Source organism: Cyclopterus lumpus, chromosome 11 (assembly GCF_009769545.1).
Source record: "Cyclopterus lumpus isolate fCycLum1 chromosome 11, fCycLum1.pri, whole genome shotgun sequence".
Taxonomy (NCBI): domain Eukaryota; kingdom Metazoa; phylum Chordata; class Actinopteri; order Perciformes; family Cyclopteridae; genus Cyclopterus; species Cyclopterus lumpus.
In genome coordinates this window covers 11,978,675-11,993,564 of record NC_046976.1, presented here as the reverse complement: position 1 = coordinate 11,993,564, position 14,890 = coordinate 11,978,675, and the positions used below count along the sequence as shown (strand labels likewise).

Sequence of the window (14,890 nt, the reverse complement as noted above, 5' to 3'; positions counted from 1 at the left end):
TCTTTTAAACAATATATTTTCATTATAGTTGAGTATTTCTTTGCAATGCATTTTTGAAAAATAAATGTTGAAACATTCAAAATTCATATTCATATAATTTTATATTTAGTCTTTATTTGACACCAACTATGTTGAACAGTACAAATATCCAAGTTGTTGACTATAAAATTACCGGAATCAGTGACATTCTCATATATGAGCATTATATAATTAAATTATGAATATATAAAGTTATACATAAAAGAAGGTTGAAAGAGCTGTCTCTACCTCACATGGTCCTACTGGATCATCTATTTGCAATTAACAAACAGGCAACAGATGTTAAGAGGATGGTTCAACCATTGTGAGATGGACTTTTGCTTCAGAAAACAAAACTGACCATTTGAGTGGGAGATGATTACATAACAGGGTTGAGAAACAAAGTTTATAGGAGGTTATCAAACAACGTTCTCAATGCTGTTTTCTAAAGTACCACTCATAAAGGTTGTGAACTACATGGTAATCCTTGTCTCTTGACATGTGGTCACAGGCGAGGCAGATTGGATGAATGAATTCATTATAGGTTGACAGCAGATGAGGGGTGGCTGTGAAGAACTTCCTCCACTCAAAGTAACAGGCGTACGCCTCGTCATTCATGTTCAGCAGAAAGTCTGCCAGTGACTTTGCATCAGGGAAATCATTTATGTGAATGAAGGCTTCGGCAGGAAGGAACTGCTCGTAGTTTTCTCTTGGCGGACCCAAAACTACTGGGACCGTCCCTGCCACCAGGGGCCCGTTAACCTTCTCTGTGATGTAGTCTCTGTGGATTGAGTTCTCAAATGAGAGGTAAAACTTACAGCTAGCAATGGTGGCATAATAGTCATCATAACTCAAACGGTGCCCTGTATAGGCTGTACCAAACAGTTGGATCTTGATGTGTTTGGATAGTTCACGATAATATCGTTCTCTCACACCTGTTCCAGTTCCAGGGTTTTTGTTACTAACAATCCAGCACACTAGTTTGTCTTTCTTGGGCAGAACAAAGTCATCTTTATTTTCTGTCTTTCTGATCGTGAGCTCATTCCTCACGGTGATGTCAGCATCTCTTCTATAGCTCAGCGTTAAGTTGAACAGGTTGTTCAGACTCGGTGTCCTCCATGTGTTCGTCGGCGATTCCACATGGAACCCAAATCCACTTCTGAAAAGCTGGACGGGGGTCCCTTCGGCATTGTATGCAAAGACCGCTGTATATTTTTTCTGGTAGAAAATGACTCCCTCTGCTTTACTGTAGAGAGATCTATTATCTGTCAGAACACAGCTATCAATGTGGAAGTATGTTGAGCAGACATTGAAATCAAACTTAACACCGAGAGGCCAGAACCACACCAGAACTATGGGCTTTTCATGTGGATGCTTGACCTGATGATATTCCTCTTGAGATAATGTAGTAGGGCAAACAGGAGAGGGAGGCTCAAAATACAAAGCAAATGCCAGAATGGAGCCAATGAGGCAAATAGCAGCTGTATTTCTTAAGCACAATGTTTTCTTGGAAGCCAGTGTCGTCATCTGTGGAAGTAGAGAGTGAAGCATACACTTAGATAACTACCTCAGGAGTTTCAACAAATAGAGTTAAAAATCATCAGCCCAAAAGATTAACAACTGTGGAAAAACAAACAGCATTTCTTTGAGGCCAAGTTGAAGGTACAAGCCTCTGCAGGCCGATTTTCATCCAGCATTCGGTATCTAAACCTACAGAAAATAATGTGCCGTAATTCTTGGGTGTTCTACAAAATAATTTTATATCTTATGCACGTAATCATGAATGAGGAAGTATAACAACCTCAAAATCCCACATGGCGGGGGTGGGTGGATTGTGGATGTGTCGTGGGGTGACTGTGGGTCAGTGGTTAGCAGGTCCGTCTTTCAATCAGAGGATCGGCGGTTTGATCCCCGGATGTGCTAGCCCTAGTCGATGTGTCCATGAGCAAGACACCTAACCCTGAATTGCTCCCCATAGCTATGTCTACAGTGTATGATTGTAAGTCGCTTTGGATAAATGAAATGTAATAATGTAACAAGCAGCGATCTTACAGCCAGGAGGTCTCTGTTTATTTGTCCCGTAACTGGCCTACTTCAGTAACGACACTTTCATAGTTATTTTAACCCAAACAACAATCTTTACCTAAACCTAACTAAGTACTTTTGTTACATAAACCTAACTGTTTGTTTTCTGTGAAGACGATACTTTATTTAGAAAAGACCGTATGCTTGTAATGAGCGGAAAACGACACCTGTTGCTGGCTTTTTTAGGAAAATGGTGCATTTCAGCATAAAACATCAATTCAATGCTGAACCTGTATTTCAAGTTGTGTCTCTGGGGGCTGATCAAACTATTTTTTAGTGTTTTCTCTCTATAGTTTGTTACATACCACATACTGCAGTGATGATTTATATATATCCAGTGTGTGGTACTTATACTGGGTTCTGTGTCCTGCTTATAAGCGCAGGGCCCTAGCAGGACAGATAAGTCTTATTTATGGATTATTTGCGTCTGAATGTTTTTAAAATCTGATTGCGACTCCATTATTAAATAACCCAGAATATGATTAGAGTTTCTCTTTAACACTGGAATTAATTGATTAGGCTCAATGTTTCAGTTTAAACTTAAATGATACAACTCATCAAACCCGACACACAGGAATGATCATAGCCTTCTTTTCATATGAACAATAAGGATGTTGGCCAATAAAATACCTTCTGGAAGCCTGCTCTTGTGTATCCTCGCTCATATTTCCTCAGAGATCGAGGAGTGAGGAAATGACACATAAGATACTTGGGCTGTACTGTACCTTGAGTGTTTGCCATTACGATCCTTTGCAGGCAGTGGTGAGTTGATTCCTTGTCTGTGAACATACGTTGCAGCTTGGCTAGCATCTAGCTACTCCTATAGGGAAGCTGATGTAACACACGGGAAGGTCGAGTGGCCATTGTGCCTTTTATGTATTGATCCACGTCATTATTAGCACACGATTATAAGGCAGAAGTTAGGAGGTTGTCTTCCTTTGGTGTATTATTATTGGTTTATCATTACTTTGCAAAATGTTGTCAAATAGAAAACATATGATCAGAGTCTAAAATGGGAGCTCAACATTTCTGAGTGTTTCTCTGTTGCCAGCACTCCACTTCCCTTACTGATGTTCGAGACACTTCTGTAACTGAAGGACTCCACAAGTTCCTTCAGGAAGATACTTTAGACCTGGCAGAAGCTCTTATCAGCAAACAAGCTGTATGTACACTGATGGGCAAACACACGGATGTATTTGCCACAGAGCTGTATGAGAGAACCAAGGCCCTGTGCCACACCCACAGTTTGTGCCCCATGTGAAAATAGAAGGCAATGTTGATTTATTTGTCACGTAACTGGCCTACTTCAGTAACCCCACTTTCATAGTTATTTTAACCCAAACAACGATCTTTAATTAAACCTACTAAGTACTTTTGTTCCCTAAACCCAATTTTTTGTTTTCTGTAAAGACGGTAATTTATTTTGAAAAGACTGTATGCTTGTAATAAGCAGAAACAGACACCTGTTTCTGGCTTTGTAGGAAAATGACCCACAACTCCCATTTTGTGCATTTCAGCATGAAACATCAAATCAATGCTGAAAATTCAGTATTTCAAGTTATGTCTTTGGGGCTTATCAAACTATCAATTCTGACAATTATTTAGCATTTTAAATAATCTTTTAAAGTAACACACTATTCATTATTATTGTGAGCAACAGCTAAAGATTGTAATTATCCGTAAAATAATTACTTTTTAATTCTACAGATTTAGAGATCCATTATAGTCAATATTCTCAGTCAATTAAGATTATCACCACTGAATAAAATATTCTGTTCTCACCTTTCCACAGAGTCTCGGGGCTGGATGTCTCTTTGTCAAGTCAGTAGACCAACTGTGGCAGCCACACATCTAAATATTACAGATAAGCTTTTGTAGACTGATGATCATGATCATATTCACAGTGTTGTACACTCAACCAGAATGAACAAACAGGTTTCCAACCGACGTTGACATTGTGTACTTGGAGCACTTAATAATAATCTAAAACAAATAAGAGGCAGCAAATAAGAAAATGTCTACAGAATTGACTTGCTGATTAAAGAAGTCAAATGCACTTTATTGTGATTTATTTGAAAAAGAATGTGTCTAAGACCAGTGCATTTAACACCATCTAACGACTGCTGCTGAGTGAGCTGTGGGTGGTGGGGGTCAACGCGTCCACCGTCTCCTGGATCACTGACTACCTCACAGGTAGACCACAGTTTGTCCGACTGTCGATTTGGGAGCCCCACAGGGAACTGTTCTGTCTCCCTTCCTGTTCACCCTGTACTCCACTGACTTCCAGTATTGGATAACGCAGACCACCCTCTCCACCTACTGCAGGGACAGCGGAGCACTTTTTCTCCAACAGACTGCTTCAGCGCCGCTGTCACACGGACAGATTCAGGAGAACATTCCTGCCAACTGCTATTAGACTTTATAATAAATCACCTCTGGCCAGATCCACCTCAAATTGAACAACATCAATAATCCTTGCACCGCTTTCACTATATTGTTAGCATGGTTCAAAATTGTCTGGTAAGAGCCTTTGGAAGAATTCAGCCAACAACTTCTCTCGTTCTGGTAGATTTATTTATTTGATCACAAGCAAAGTACAAGCGTATTGCAATGCCAGGGATTCACAACAACTCTCCCTCTAACCAGGAAGTCCGGCCCTTACATACACAGATTTCGTCACAGGTTTGTGTGCATCATCCTAACTTCTGATTGGTGCTGGACGATCAAGGAGGGGGATAATTCCATCTCACAGGACTGAGCCCTGCAAGGCCAAGCCACTTTTTGATTAGACTATTAAATGACATATGGGTGTATTGTGATCCAAGACGCGTATCTATAACCAAGAAGCAGACAGCCACACATTCCCAGACACAAATTTCAGTATGCTGACAAAAGCATAACATTATAACAATATATAAGCATTTATATTATCAGTATAAACTTTATATACACTGTATACACTTTGCATTGTTTCATTTTCTTTCTTAGTTAATTTCTTTTAAATGTAAAGTGTCCTGCTCTGCTATTTTATTGTATTGTATATATTGTGCATTTTTTCATTTTCATTTTCATACTATTTTATTTCTACTTTGATTGTAGCCTTGCTTGCTGCTGCTACAACAACAATTTTCCCCTGGGGATAAATAATGTATTGGCGGTTCAATCCCCGCCCTAGTCGATGTGTCCTTGAGCAAGACACTTAACCCTGAATTGCTCCCTGTAGCTGTGTCTACGGTGTATGAATGTAACATGATTGTAAGTGGCTTTGGATAAAAGCGTCAGCTAAATGAAATGTATTGTAATGTTCACTTGGCCACCAGGGCTACCATTGGTCTGGGATGAGATGCAGCCTTTGGCCTGTTGCATGAACCGTACAGTAGCTTATAATCAATGGCAGACTTGATGACACACTAAATTTATTTCTCTCTCCTTTACTGCCTTTCAAACCAACACCCATTCACATCCTTTGTCTCCAGCATCTTAGCCCCTTTTTAGTCTTTATGCTAAGCTAAGCTACCCGGCTGCTGTCAGTAGACTTATATTAACCATACCGACATGAGAAGGGTTGTAATCACTACTAGTAACACGTTATTTAATTGAACATGATTTGACCTGCTAAGATAGTGTGGAACTATATTTATTATATAATAAAGTTGTGTTTCTTTATAGAGAAAAGAGTCTCTCTTGTGTCCCTGTGCTGCTTATGTACGCTCCACTTTTAACATAGACTCAAGTCTGTTGGTAATAAAAGAGCAGACGACAAAGCATCATAATTGTTTTGCTGTTGTTATTCCCATTTACGCTCAACACATTACGCAGGCTCCCATCCATCTTTCAGATGTGGTTATGAATCAGTGAAGAATAACGAAAGATCAATACGACCATTGGTATTGGTCTTCTCATCTTACTCTCAGCAAGAAAGTGTAATTACCAAAATGTCAAACTATTCCTGTCGGCGAGTCATAGTACTGCTTTCCCACACATTTCTATTGTCTTGGCCCAAGGCAGCAGAGTGATGATTTCTATCCAGCTAAGTGGAAAAAAATAAGTTTTAGCAGGAGGTGTCTGGAACTACGGTGTCCCCAGAGGCCCATTATAAGCTTCTCAGTGTGGCTCTGAATCATTAGGAGATTTATAGCTGCTGCCCCATAATGAGTGAAGCACCGGGCAAACGTCAATCTGTCATTGCTCCCAGGAGAAGGAAGGAGTGAGGGAAATAGAAGCAACGCTGGAGATTGTCTTTGTGGCAGCGTCTTGATTCCCACCCACAAGAGTCTGTATGAGACACATCCACGTCATTATATGCGAGGATCATAATTTGAAGAGGCTCCAGAGTCCTGAGTGTTTCTCTGTTGCCAGCACTGCACTTCCCTTAGTGGACTGAAAAGGAGACTTCACACTGGGCACAAAGCTGCCCCTTCCTATCATCTCTACACTGTCCCATGTTGTCTCCATAGCACCCATGCCATAACCATTGTTCTACCATATTATCGTCCCTGTTGGAAGTGTGCACAAATGTCTCAAATGTCCTCAGTGTGTAAGAAAAAGAAAATTAACAAATGCTATTGTCACAACTACTTCCTCGGCAGTGCACACACACACACACACACACACATGTTGAAAGAAGACAGATCTCTTTTGTCGACATGTTTGCAGAATGACAGCTAATAACATCATGACAATTGCATGAATAACTATTTCATGTTAGGTCATGCATTAGTAACTAAGTGTATGTACAGTAACTTACTACAGAGGAAAATATTGTACTTTTGATTCGACTATATTACTCAAACTTTATCGTTATTACATTGAAAAATTATATCACATAGAAAACATAAGATCAGTGTCTAAAATTGAAAGAAGCTCCAAATGTGTTAGATTAAAATGGAGGTTTTGAACCTTTATTCAGCTAAGTACCCCTGACAACATAAAGAATATACCAGAGAGCTCCTCATGTAGTAATTTAATGTTGCACGTCTATCAGCTTAGTTCTGTGAGAACACATTAACTATATACAGTATATTTTATATATATACTTGATTACTTCATTCTTAACTGTTGTTTCAACAGTTTCCAACCGTTCAGTGCTTTTATTCAACAGAATCTTTTGGTTATTAAATCACTTCGTATTAAGTCAAAATACATAAATGCAAAATCAACTTTTAGGTTGTACAAATCTTTCTATTATATATGCTCTGTGTTCTTTGGCCTGATCTTTTTGGTCCAGTATGTATGTCTCTCACTCAGGGCAGCCCTTCTGGAATCTCAGCTCTACTTGACACACTTTAAGCTACGGTTGGAGGGTGTATGGCGAGTTGGTCCCCCATTGCAACCCTGAACTCCAGATGTTTCCAAACACACACACACACACACACACACACCATCTTTCATGAATGGAAACACACATCTTTCTAGCATTTTCCCTCTTTCTACTAAAAACAACAAACATATTTTCTGAATTGTTCTCAAACAAGTGAGTGTTTATTTTATTCATTTATTTTGCAGGGACAATGCACACTAATCAACAGTAGGACTGTAAGTGAGCCAGAGTTAGCCAGAGAGGCTAATTTCCATCTGCTTGCCCTGGCCAGATGTTTGTAAGCCAGCCTAAAATAACAAAATCTCAAAATAAAATGGAAATAAAATTCATAGACAAACTGACAAATGTTTCTATTTCCTGTATTTCAAGTTGTATGTCTCTCAGCATTTGAGCAGTACCTGCTGTGTGGACAGCAGCCTGCCAAGTAAACAAGGCTGTTATTAACTATTAAACACTTCACAGCAGGGACTGCAAAACACATGGACAAATGCACACACGCATGCAAGCACGCACACACACACACACACACACACACACACACACACACACACGTCACACAGACATACACACACACTTACAAAAAGATAGACAAATGCAAGTAAGAGGAGCGTGTGAGAGTCCCAGTGCAGTCAGGAGCCCTCCAGTCACAGTGAAATTGGATCTCTCTCTCTCTCTCTCTCTCTCTCTCTCTCTCTCTCTCTCTCTAATGGGGAGACAGATAAATGACTTAGTAAGCAGTGTGAGACAACCTGATTCAGCTCCGCTACAGACATCTGAGACCTCGAAACATGATAATGTCCAATACTGTGAGTGGTTACAGAAATCATGATTTAAAGTGTTTGAAGTGAATCGCTTTACCAAAAGTCCTGGACTTTGAACTTTGACCTGCAACTGTAAGGTCATAATAACATTATCATCAAAGGCAAAAATACCATTCCACCTGTTCTTGTTTTCCTCTGAAATTCGTTCTTATTCTTATTTGTTAGAACGTTTCGGTGACACAGAATGGAGAAAAGTATGAGAGATCCAGGATATTTTGGTCCCTTTTCCTTTCGTCATGACTTTTGTTTTCAAAGTGCCACCACAAGAGGGCCGTGTCACACAGCCTGAGCCTGTCAATATCCACAATAAGACTATTAGTGCAACAGAAGCTCCATCTATTAGTGTAACATAAGCTCCATCTCCATCTAGTGGTTGAATGTCTCATCTTAAATAAATTAATGTATGTTTAAATTAAAAGGAACGTATGCATACGATGTATTCATCTCAGAAAGTGTTATCGAGCGGAATTAGATGTGATGTGGTGTTTGCTTCAATGCTGCAACTAGCAATACTTTGTCATTTAATAATCATTCAGTTATTAATTCAATGATAAAGTTATGTGAGCCCATATGAGTTCTTAAATGTTGTGTTTTGCACAGGTTGAAACACACATATATTACATTTACAATAATAAAAAACAAAGAAAGGCAAAAAAATCCGCACATTTGAGTATCCAGACGGACAGAAACTGATACATTGTTGCTTGCTTAGAGGGGGAGTCCGCTTCCCGGTGCTCCGAGGGCGGCGCCGCTCTACTGCTTCATATGCCCGGCTGGGAGAAAAAAGGATTATCCGAAAAAGTAGGTCCCAAATAGAGGAAAAGGGTAAAGTTAACAAAACTAGAGGATGGAAGCTGGCTCTGCACTTCGCTGAAGTTCCTCCTCTTTCTCAAGTGCGTCTGCGTCGTCGGGCGCTGTCCAAGGTAGTTCACTACTGCAAACTCACACAGCCAACGCTCGGATTCATGCGCACGCAGAGACACGCGGGCGATACAGGGCAGTATAGATATAAGAGACCACGAGTCACAGCCTCCGCCCACATGTGGAAACAATCAAACACCATGAAGCCGACAGTCTTCAGGCTCCTTAAATGATTTGATCACTGGTTCTAGATCAGTTGATCAAACGGTGTGATTTAAAGCGTGTTTAGCACTTAGACAGGTTGTACAACTAATAAAGAAGCTACACGTGATTTAAAGGAGAATCAAATAAGAGAGAATAGAAAAACAAGCTTAAATGGAATAAAATACTAAAAACATACGAATACAATGAAAGAATAAGCCAACATTTGTTTTAAGCAGTGCAACAGAAAAGCCTCAACCCTTTTTGGAGTTTGGTGCTAGAAACTTAATGAATACCACTGCATTGGGATGATAAACTACCATCAACTCCAAAGTCGTCACATGCAGCTTTTACAGTTCATGACTGCTCATACTGGAATATTGTAGTAATTGCAGCAATTTAGACCTTATACTCACTAAGTTTCAATTGTGAAATCTAAACTGAATTACCTATTAAGAAAAGCTTCATAAAAACACCTGAGGTATGAAAATCAAGTTTACTTGAAATTTGAGTGAACTGACCCTTTTAATGACAATACATGGATACATGATGACATGAAATACAGTTTAATTGACAGCAAAGCTCTCAAGCACATTTTACATCACTCAAAAAAACACAAACATCACTAAAAAAAAATCAAACAAACTTAACCTTTTAAAAACCATGAACCCCAAATTGGGGGCCGATTTACACATTATAGTTAGACTGTGTAACACCTTACAATAAACATGAGCAAATATATAGATGTTATACATCAAATTAAACAAGAGAACTTGGTCTACAAGAATCAGTAAGCCATTTACACACAACTCAAACACCAACTGAAAGAATTATTAAAATATCATAATCATCATTTTGTCAGGAGTCAGCCCACTCAGCACGTTTTCAGAACTAGCAACCCGTAGCTCGGTGCTATCAGAAAAAGCCAGATAGCAAAGAGCAAGAGGATTTAACACAGATTCTAAACATCTTCGGAAAATCCTTCTGCACCAAAGCATCACCGAGATATGAGCCAAAGAACACAGCAACATGACTCGCTTTAGCGCTTACAGTCACAAATGTTGCTTATCTTTGGCTTTAAAAAAACATCTTCTAATCAACAAAGACTGCTATATGTGGGTGTATTGAACACCATAAGTAATATACAAGTGAAATATATGGTTTAGTACATTCAAATTGCCCAAATGCCCATTTCGCCTAATTAATCTGTACTAAAACCTCTCTAACTTTGTTCTGCTTTACTTTTGCAAAGTCAAACTTTGCAGAGAGACTGGTCACATAATGTGCTATGACCTCTGTGTCTTTTGACCTTTGCTGTGCATCCTTCCAAAAGATAATCATCCTGAAAGTGCTTTTTTTTCTAGGCGAACCTGGAAATGACACTTTTGCTGTCTTTCATCTTTATTTACTCTTAACGAGTAACAAATATAAGAATATTTACACTTCTGAACAAAAGCACACATGGTTTGCCTTTATTATAACACACAACTTATTCAAATAGCCTTTGTGGTTGTAGAGATACACCCTTTTTAGTTTGGGTATGTTATTTTGAGCAGAAACCTAGAAAATAGGTCGGTGTTTAAAAGGTTTAGTATTTCAAGTATTTCTCTGAATAGATTCTGATTTGTGTTTTTAATCAGTTCAGAGGAGCAGTACATCAATAACAGCATTACAGTAAGAACCACTTGTACAGATCAGGTACAACTCTGTACTTCCTGAATATGCCAACGTGACGACAGGCCTGGCAGATAGAGTGTGCAAACTCATACTTCTCCTCGGTAAGATGACGTATTGCAGTATAGTATCCTCGCCAATTAAAGTATCTCATATAAGCCTCCTGATCCTTATCCAGGCCCAGGAGGAACTGAGCTAGTGCTAAGGAAGTAGGAAAATCATTAACATGTATGAAGGATTCACCTGGGGCAAAATCCTCATAGTTTTTTCTCGGTGGGCCCAAAACAATCGGCACAGTGCCAACTGACAGAGGTCCATTGAACGTTTCTGTAATGTAATCTCTGTGAATTGAATCCTCAAAGGAAAGGTAGAATTTGCAGCTGCTAATGGTCAGGAAATAGTTCTCCCCTTTGGTAGAGCTGTGAAAAACATCCACCTTCATGTGGTTTATAAGCTCTCTGTAGTAGCTGTATCTCTCCCCTGATTCTGTGGTGAGGTTGTCGCTATCCACAAACCAACAAAGCAAACGTTCCTTCTTGGGAAGTACGAACTCTTCATCTGAATTCTTGAAAGTAAGTAGCCTGCGAACTTGAATATCCGCATCCTTCCTGTAGCTCAAGGTTAAGTTAAAAAGGCTTTTTATGCCTTCTATCCTGCGCGTGTTGTTTGGTGAGTCTGTGTTGAACCAGATCCACCTCTGAAATCTGGCTCTAGGTGAGGTGGGGAGGTTGGAGAGGTCATCCTGAATAGCTCTGTGAAACACCAATATGTTATGAGCTCTGGAGTAGAACGATCTATCATCTGTGAGGTGAGTTGTCAATGTTGAAAAGCGTCTTACAGTCGTGAAGATCAAACCTTTTGTTTTCAGGCCAAAACCACAGCAGCATTATAGGCTTGTATGTCTGTTGTTCCACTCCAGAGCTGTTCGCCTGCTTCAGCTGTCCTGAATGAGCCGGGGGAAGATGACATGTTGGAGCTGGAGATGACTGGAGATACTGTAAAACCAGCACTACGATTCCAGCCAGCAGGAGAATCGCCGTCAGGATGGCTCGTAAAACATATAAAACAGAGGCCATATTAAACCTGCAAAGAGAGAGGACTTGTAAAAATCAGGGAAATATTAAATATTAAGTAAATACTTTAAAAAAAAATGTAATGCGATGAATGTAAACAAATGGAACGGAGCAAACGTAATGATTTTTCTCAAAATCTAATTGAATAAAAGTAAAACATTAGGTGTCATTAAAACTACTCTGACAAGTTCAATTTACTCAAAACTGTTACTAGAGTAGCCTGTTAAACGGAGTAAATGTAAGCTGTTACTACAGCTGATAACCACATGTAGCTTGTAAAGACAATTGGGTCGTTATTGTGGTGGAAAATGTATATTACTCGCTGTTGAGTCTTTTTAAGCTGAAATGATGAATTTGTAAAACAGAACTTGTCTATTAATCATGTATTCTTGCAAGAAGAGGCAAAGTTATAGAGTCTCAAAGAGTCCATAGAAGTGAGTACTCAAGAGAAGAAGTCACATGTAGGAGTTATATGGGGAGTGACCAGGATGGAGACTGGATTGGAACATTAGTTAAAAGACATACTGATATATACATCCTGCCCGTATGTTCCACGTATACTATAGTACTTAACAACAGGTAGAACTGTATTACTTAACAGCAGGTAAGAGGATGTGCATGCTACTTAGACAGCTGCTGCTTAACCCCAACCAATGCAGGCAGTGATGGTAGGCACAATAATAGTTTGTATACCAGTTCACTTAGATAAGAATATAAAATACAACTAAGAGTATACAATTACCATTACATTATACAATTTCCAAGTTTGTTTGGCTGCAAATGAGCATAATTGCACTGCAAACTGTCCCCCCACCCCTATAAAAAAATGTAGAGCAGGAGGAACATTTTGTCAAAATAATTGCATGTCCCTTCAGAGCAGCTGGTGAGTGTGTAAATACTCTGCAGGACCCAAAATAGGATAGGATATGACTTGTCTGACAAGTAAAAACACATATGTAAATGTTGTGGCCCTTTTGTTATCTCTTCAGATGTGACATTTGACCGATGCTCCACCTACTCTTTAGCAATAACACATACTGGGTTGGATTTCAGAGCCATAAGTCCCGCATTAAAACATCTTTTAAACAATATATTTTCATTATAGTTGAGTATTTCTTTGCAATGCATTTTTGAAAAATAAATGTTGAAACATTCAAAATTCATATTCATATAATTTTATATTTAGTCTTTATTTGACACCAACTATGTTGAACAGTACAAATATAAAGAGGAATAAAGGAGAGAAGAGCAAAGGATGAAAGAGGAGGAGGAGGAGGAGGGGATGAAGAGAGATTATGCAAACAATCCATAGATTCTTACCGTGTGTGCTTGTTGGACAAAAAGAAGCTCAGGCTGGGCCAGTTGATAAAGTCTCAACTCCTGCTCCAACACTGTGTCTATGCTAACAGATATTGTTGTCTCAAAGATGTTAAAAAAATGTACTCAATACAAGTTCAATACAATAATGTTTCTTGTTTGAGCAAATACACTGTCTTATGTAGTTTTTCCTTCCGAGGGCAAAGCTAGTCCTCTTTTAAGACTCCTCCTTTTAGGGTGGATATACATTTGGCATTACTTGTGGTTCCACCTACTACTTCTCAAATATTCCAAATAAAAAAAAAAACAAGTTGGGTGAGTTTTACTGCCTTTCTGGTAGCTAACATGCCTTTGTTAACCCTTGTGTTGTGTTCATATCTTTGGCACGTCAATAAAAGCTGTGAAGAGTTGACCGACCTGTTCTGTGTAGTCAGCAGTTGGGGAGGGACCTCAGACTGTTTTTTCTGTATTGTTCCTACCATGATCAGCTTCCTCTTTAGGAGCTCCTGTCCCAGCTTTTGTGAGTTAAACAATTTTATAGAGTACAGGTACACAGGACCTACACTTCACAGCAGGGACTGCAAAACACGCACATGCAGACACATGAGCACGCACACACGCACACTTTCTATATAAGTAGGCCCAGACAGGAGGACAGAGTAAAGGTACACAGGACCTACAATTTCTAAACTCGGTCCAGTGGACCCAAACATCCTGTATGTAATATACATGTGTAGGGGTGGTGTACAGTGTGTGGTCATTGAAAATGTGTTCGATATATGTTCTTCACAGAAAATGAGCCACGTCGAATGAGTCTTGAGTTTAAAAAAATAATTAAGCCTGATGTTTTTCTTTTGCAAAAAAATTCCATAGACCCGACCGAACACCACACAAGGGTTAAACACATTTGATTCAGATTCAACTTTATTGTCATTGCAGAGTACAGGTACTGAGGCAACGAAATGTCGGTTACCATCTGACCAGCAGTGCGAAGAGAGCAGTATACACAAAAAAAGTGCAATGCAGATATAGTATACAGTGGATATGTACAATATATAAATATATATATATATATATATATATATATATATATTTATTGATAACAAAATATATATAAATATAACGACCGAACACCACATTAAACACATTTGATAGTGCTCTCTTTACTCTGACAAATTTAACTACACATTTCTGAAAAAGACCACCAATTCTAAAATCAATTCACTGTTTGGGGCTCACAGCAAAGAGGAACTTCTTTCTCCAGGCCTCTCTCTCACTTACTATCTCTCTCTACATTGCTCTTCCTTCCTTTTCAATATCTTCTTCTTTAAACTTCATACAGTAGCACACACTCCACTTATCTCTACTTTTACCTTCTGACTCAAAGCTGTAGCTAGCACTCCCTCTGTCAGCTCTTGACAGCTTGTCAAACTTGCTAAGCATATGATGAGACAATGTGGCACAGTGGTTGTCAACCTTTTTTCCCCATGAAAGATTTTTTTCAGCAAAGTATCCCCTGA

The 14,890-nt window shown here is 39.1% G+C and overlaps 2 protein-coding genes across 2 annotated transcripts; both read right to left on the bottom strand.

The window, feature by feature from the left end:
* Positions 1–164: 164 nt before the first annotated feature.
* LOC117739013 (4-galactosyl-N-acetylglucosaminide 3-alpha-L-fucosyltransferase 9-like) lies at positions 165–3,920 on the bottom strand. Its single transcript, XM_034545255.1, has 2 exons — positions 3,886–3,920; positions 165–1,545 (listed from the first exon to the last, which is right to left on the bottom strand). Exon 2 carries the CDS (start codon positions 1,543–1,545, stop codon positions 451–453), a length of 1,095 nt encoding a protein of 364 aa, XP_034401146.1. The 5' UTR covers positions 3,886–3,920; the 3' UTR covers positions 165–450.
* Positions 3,921–10,518: 6,598 nt separating this feature from the next.
* On the bottom strand, positions 10,519–13,543 carry LOC117738986 (4-galactosyl-N-acetylglucosaminide 3-alpha-L-fucosyltransferase 9-like). Its single transcript, XM_034545202.1, has 3 exons — positions 13,374–13,543; positions 11,836–12,063; positions 10,519–11,732 (listed from the first exon to the last, which is right to left on the bottom strand). The coding sequence occupies exons 2-3, from the start codon at positions 12,054–12,056 to the stop codon at positions 10,976–10,978; spliced, it is 978 nt and encodes a 325-aa protein (XP_034401093.1). The 5' UTR covers positions 12,057–12,063; positions 13,374–13,543; the 3' UTR covers positions 10,519–10,975.
* Between the last annotated feature and the right edge of the window lie 1,347 nt (positions 13,544–14,890).

Bases quoted from the DNA above. Each gene is read 5' to 3' on its own strand.
- LOC117739013 (XM_034545255.1), bottom strand. From the start codon at position 1,545: ATGACGACACTGGCTTCCAAGAAAACATTGTGCTTAAGAAATACAGCT.
- LOC117738986 (XM_034545202.1), bottom strand. From the start codon at position 12,056: ATGGCCTCTGTTTTATATGTTTTACGAGCCATCCTGACGGCGATTCTC. The intron at 11,733-11,835 runs GTTTGATCTTCA...GGTGTTTCACAG, and splicing joins TTTTGGCCTGAAAACAAAAG to AGCTATTCAGGATGACCTCT.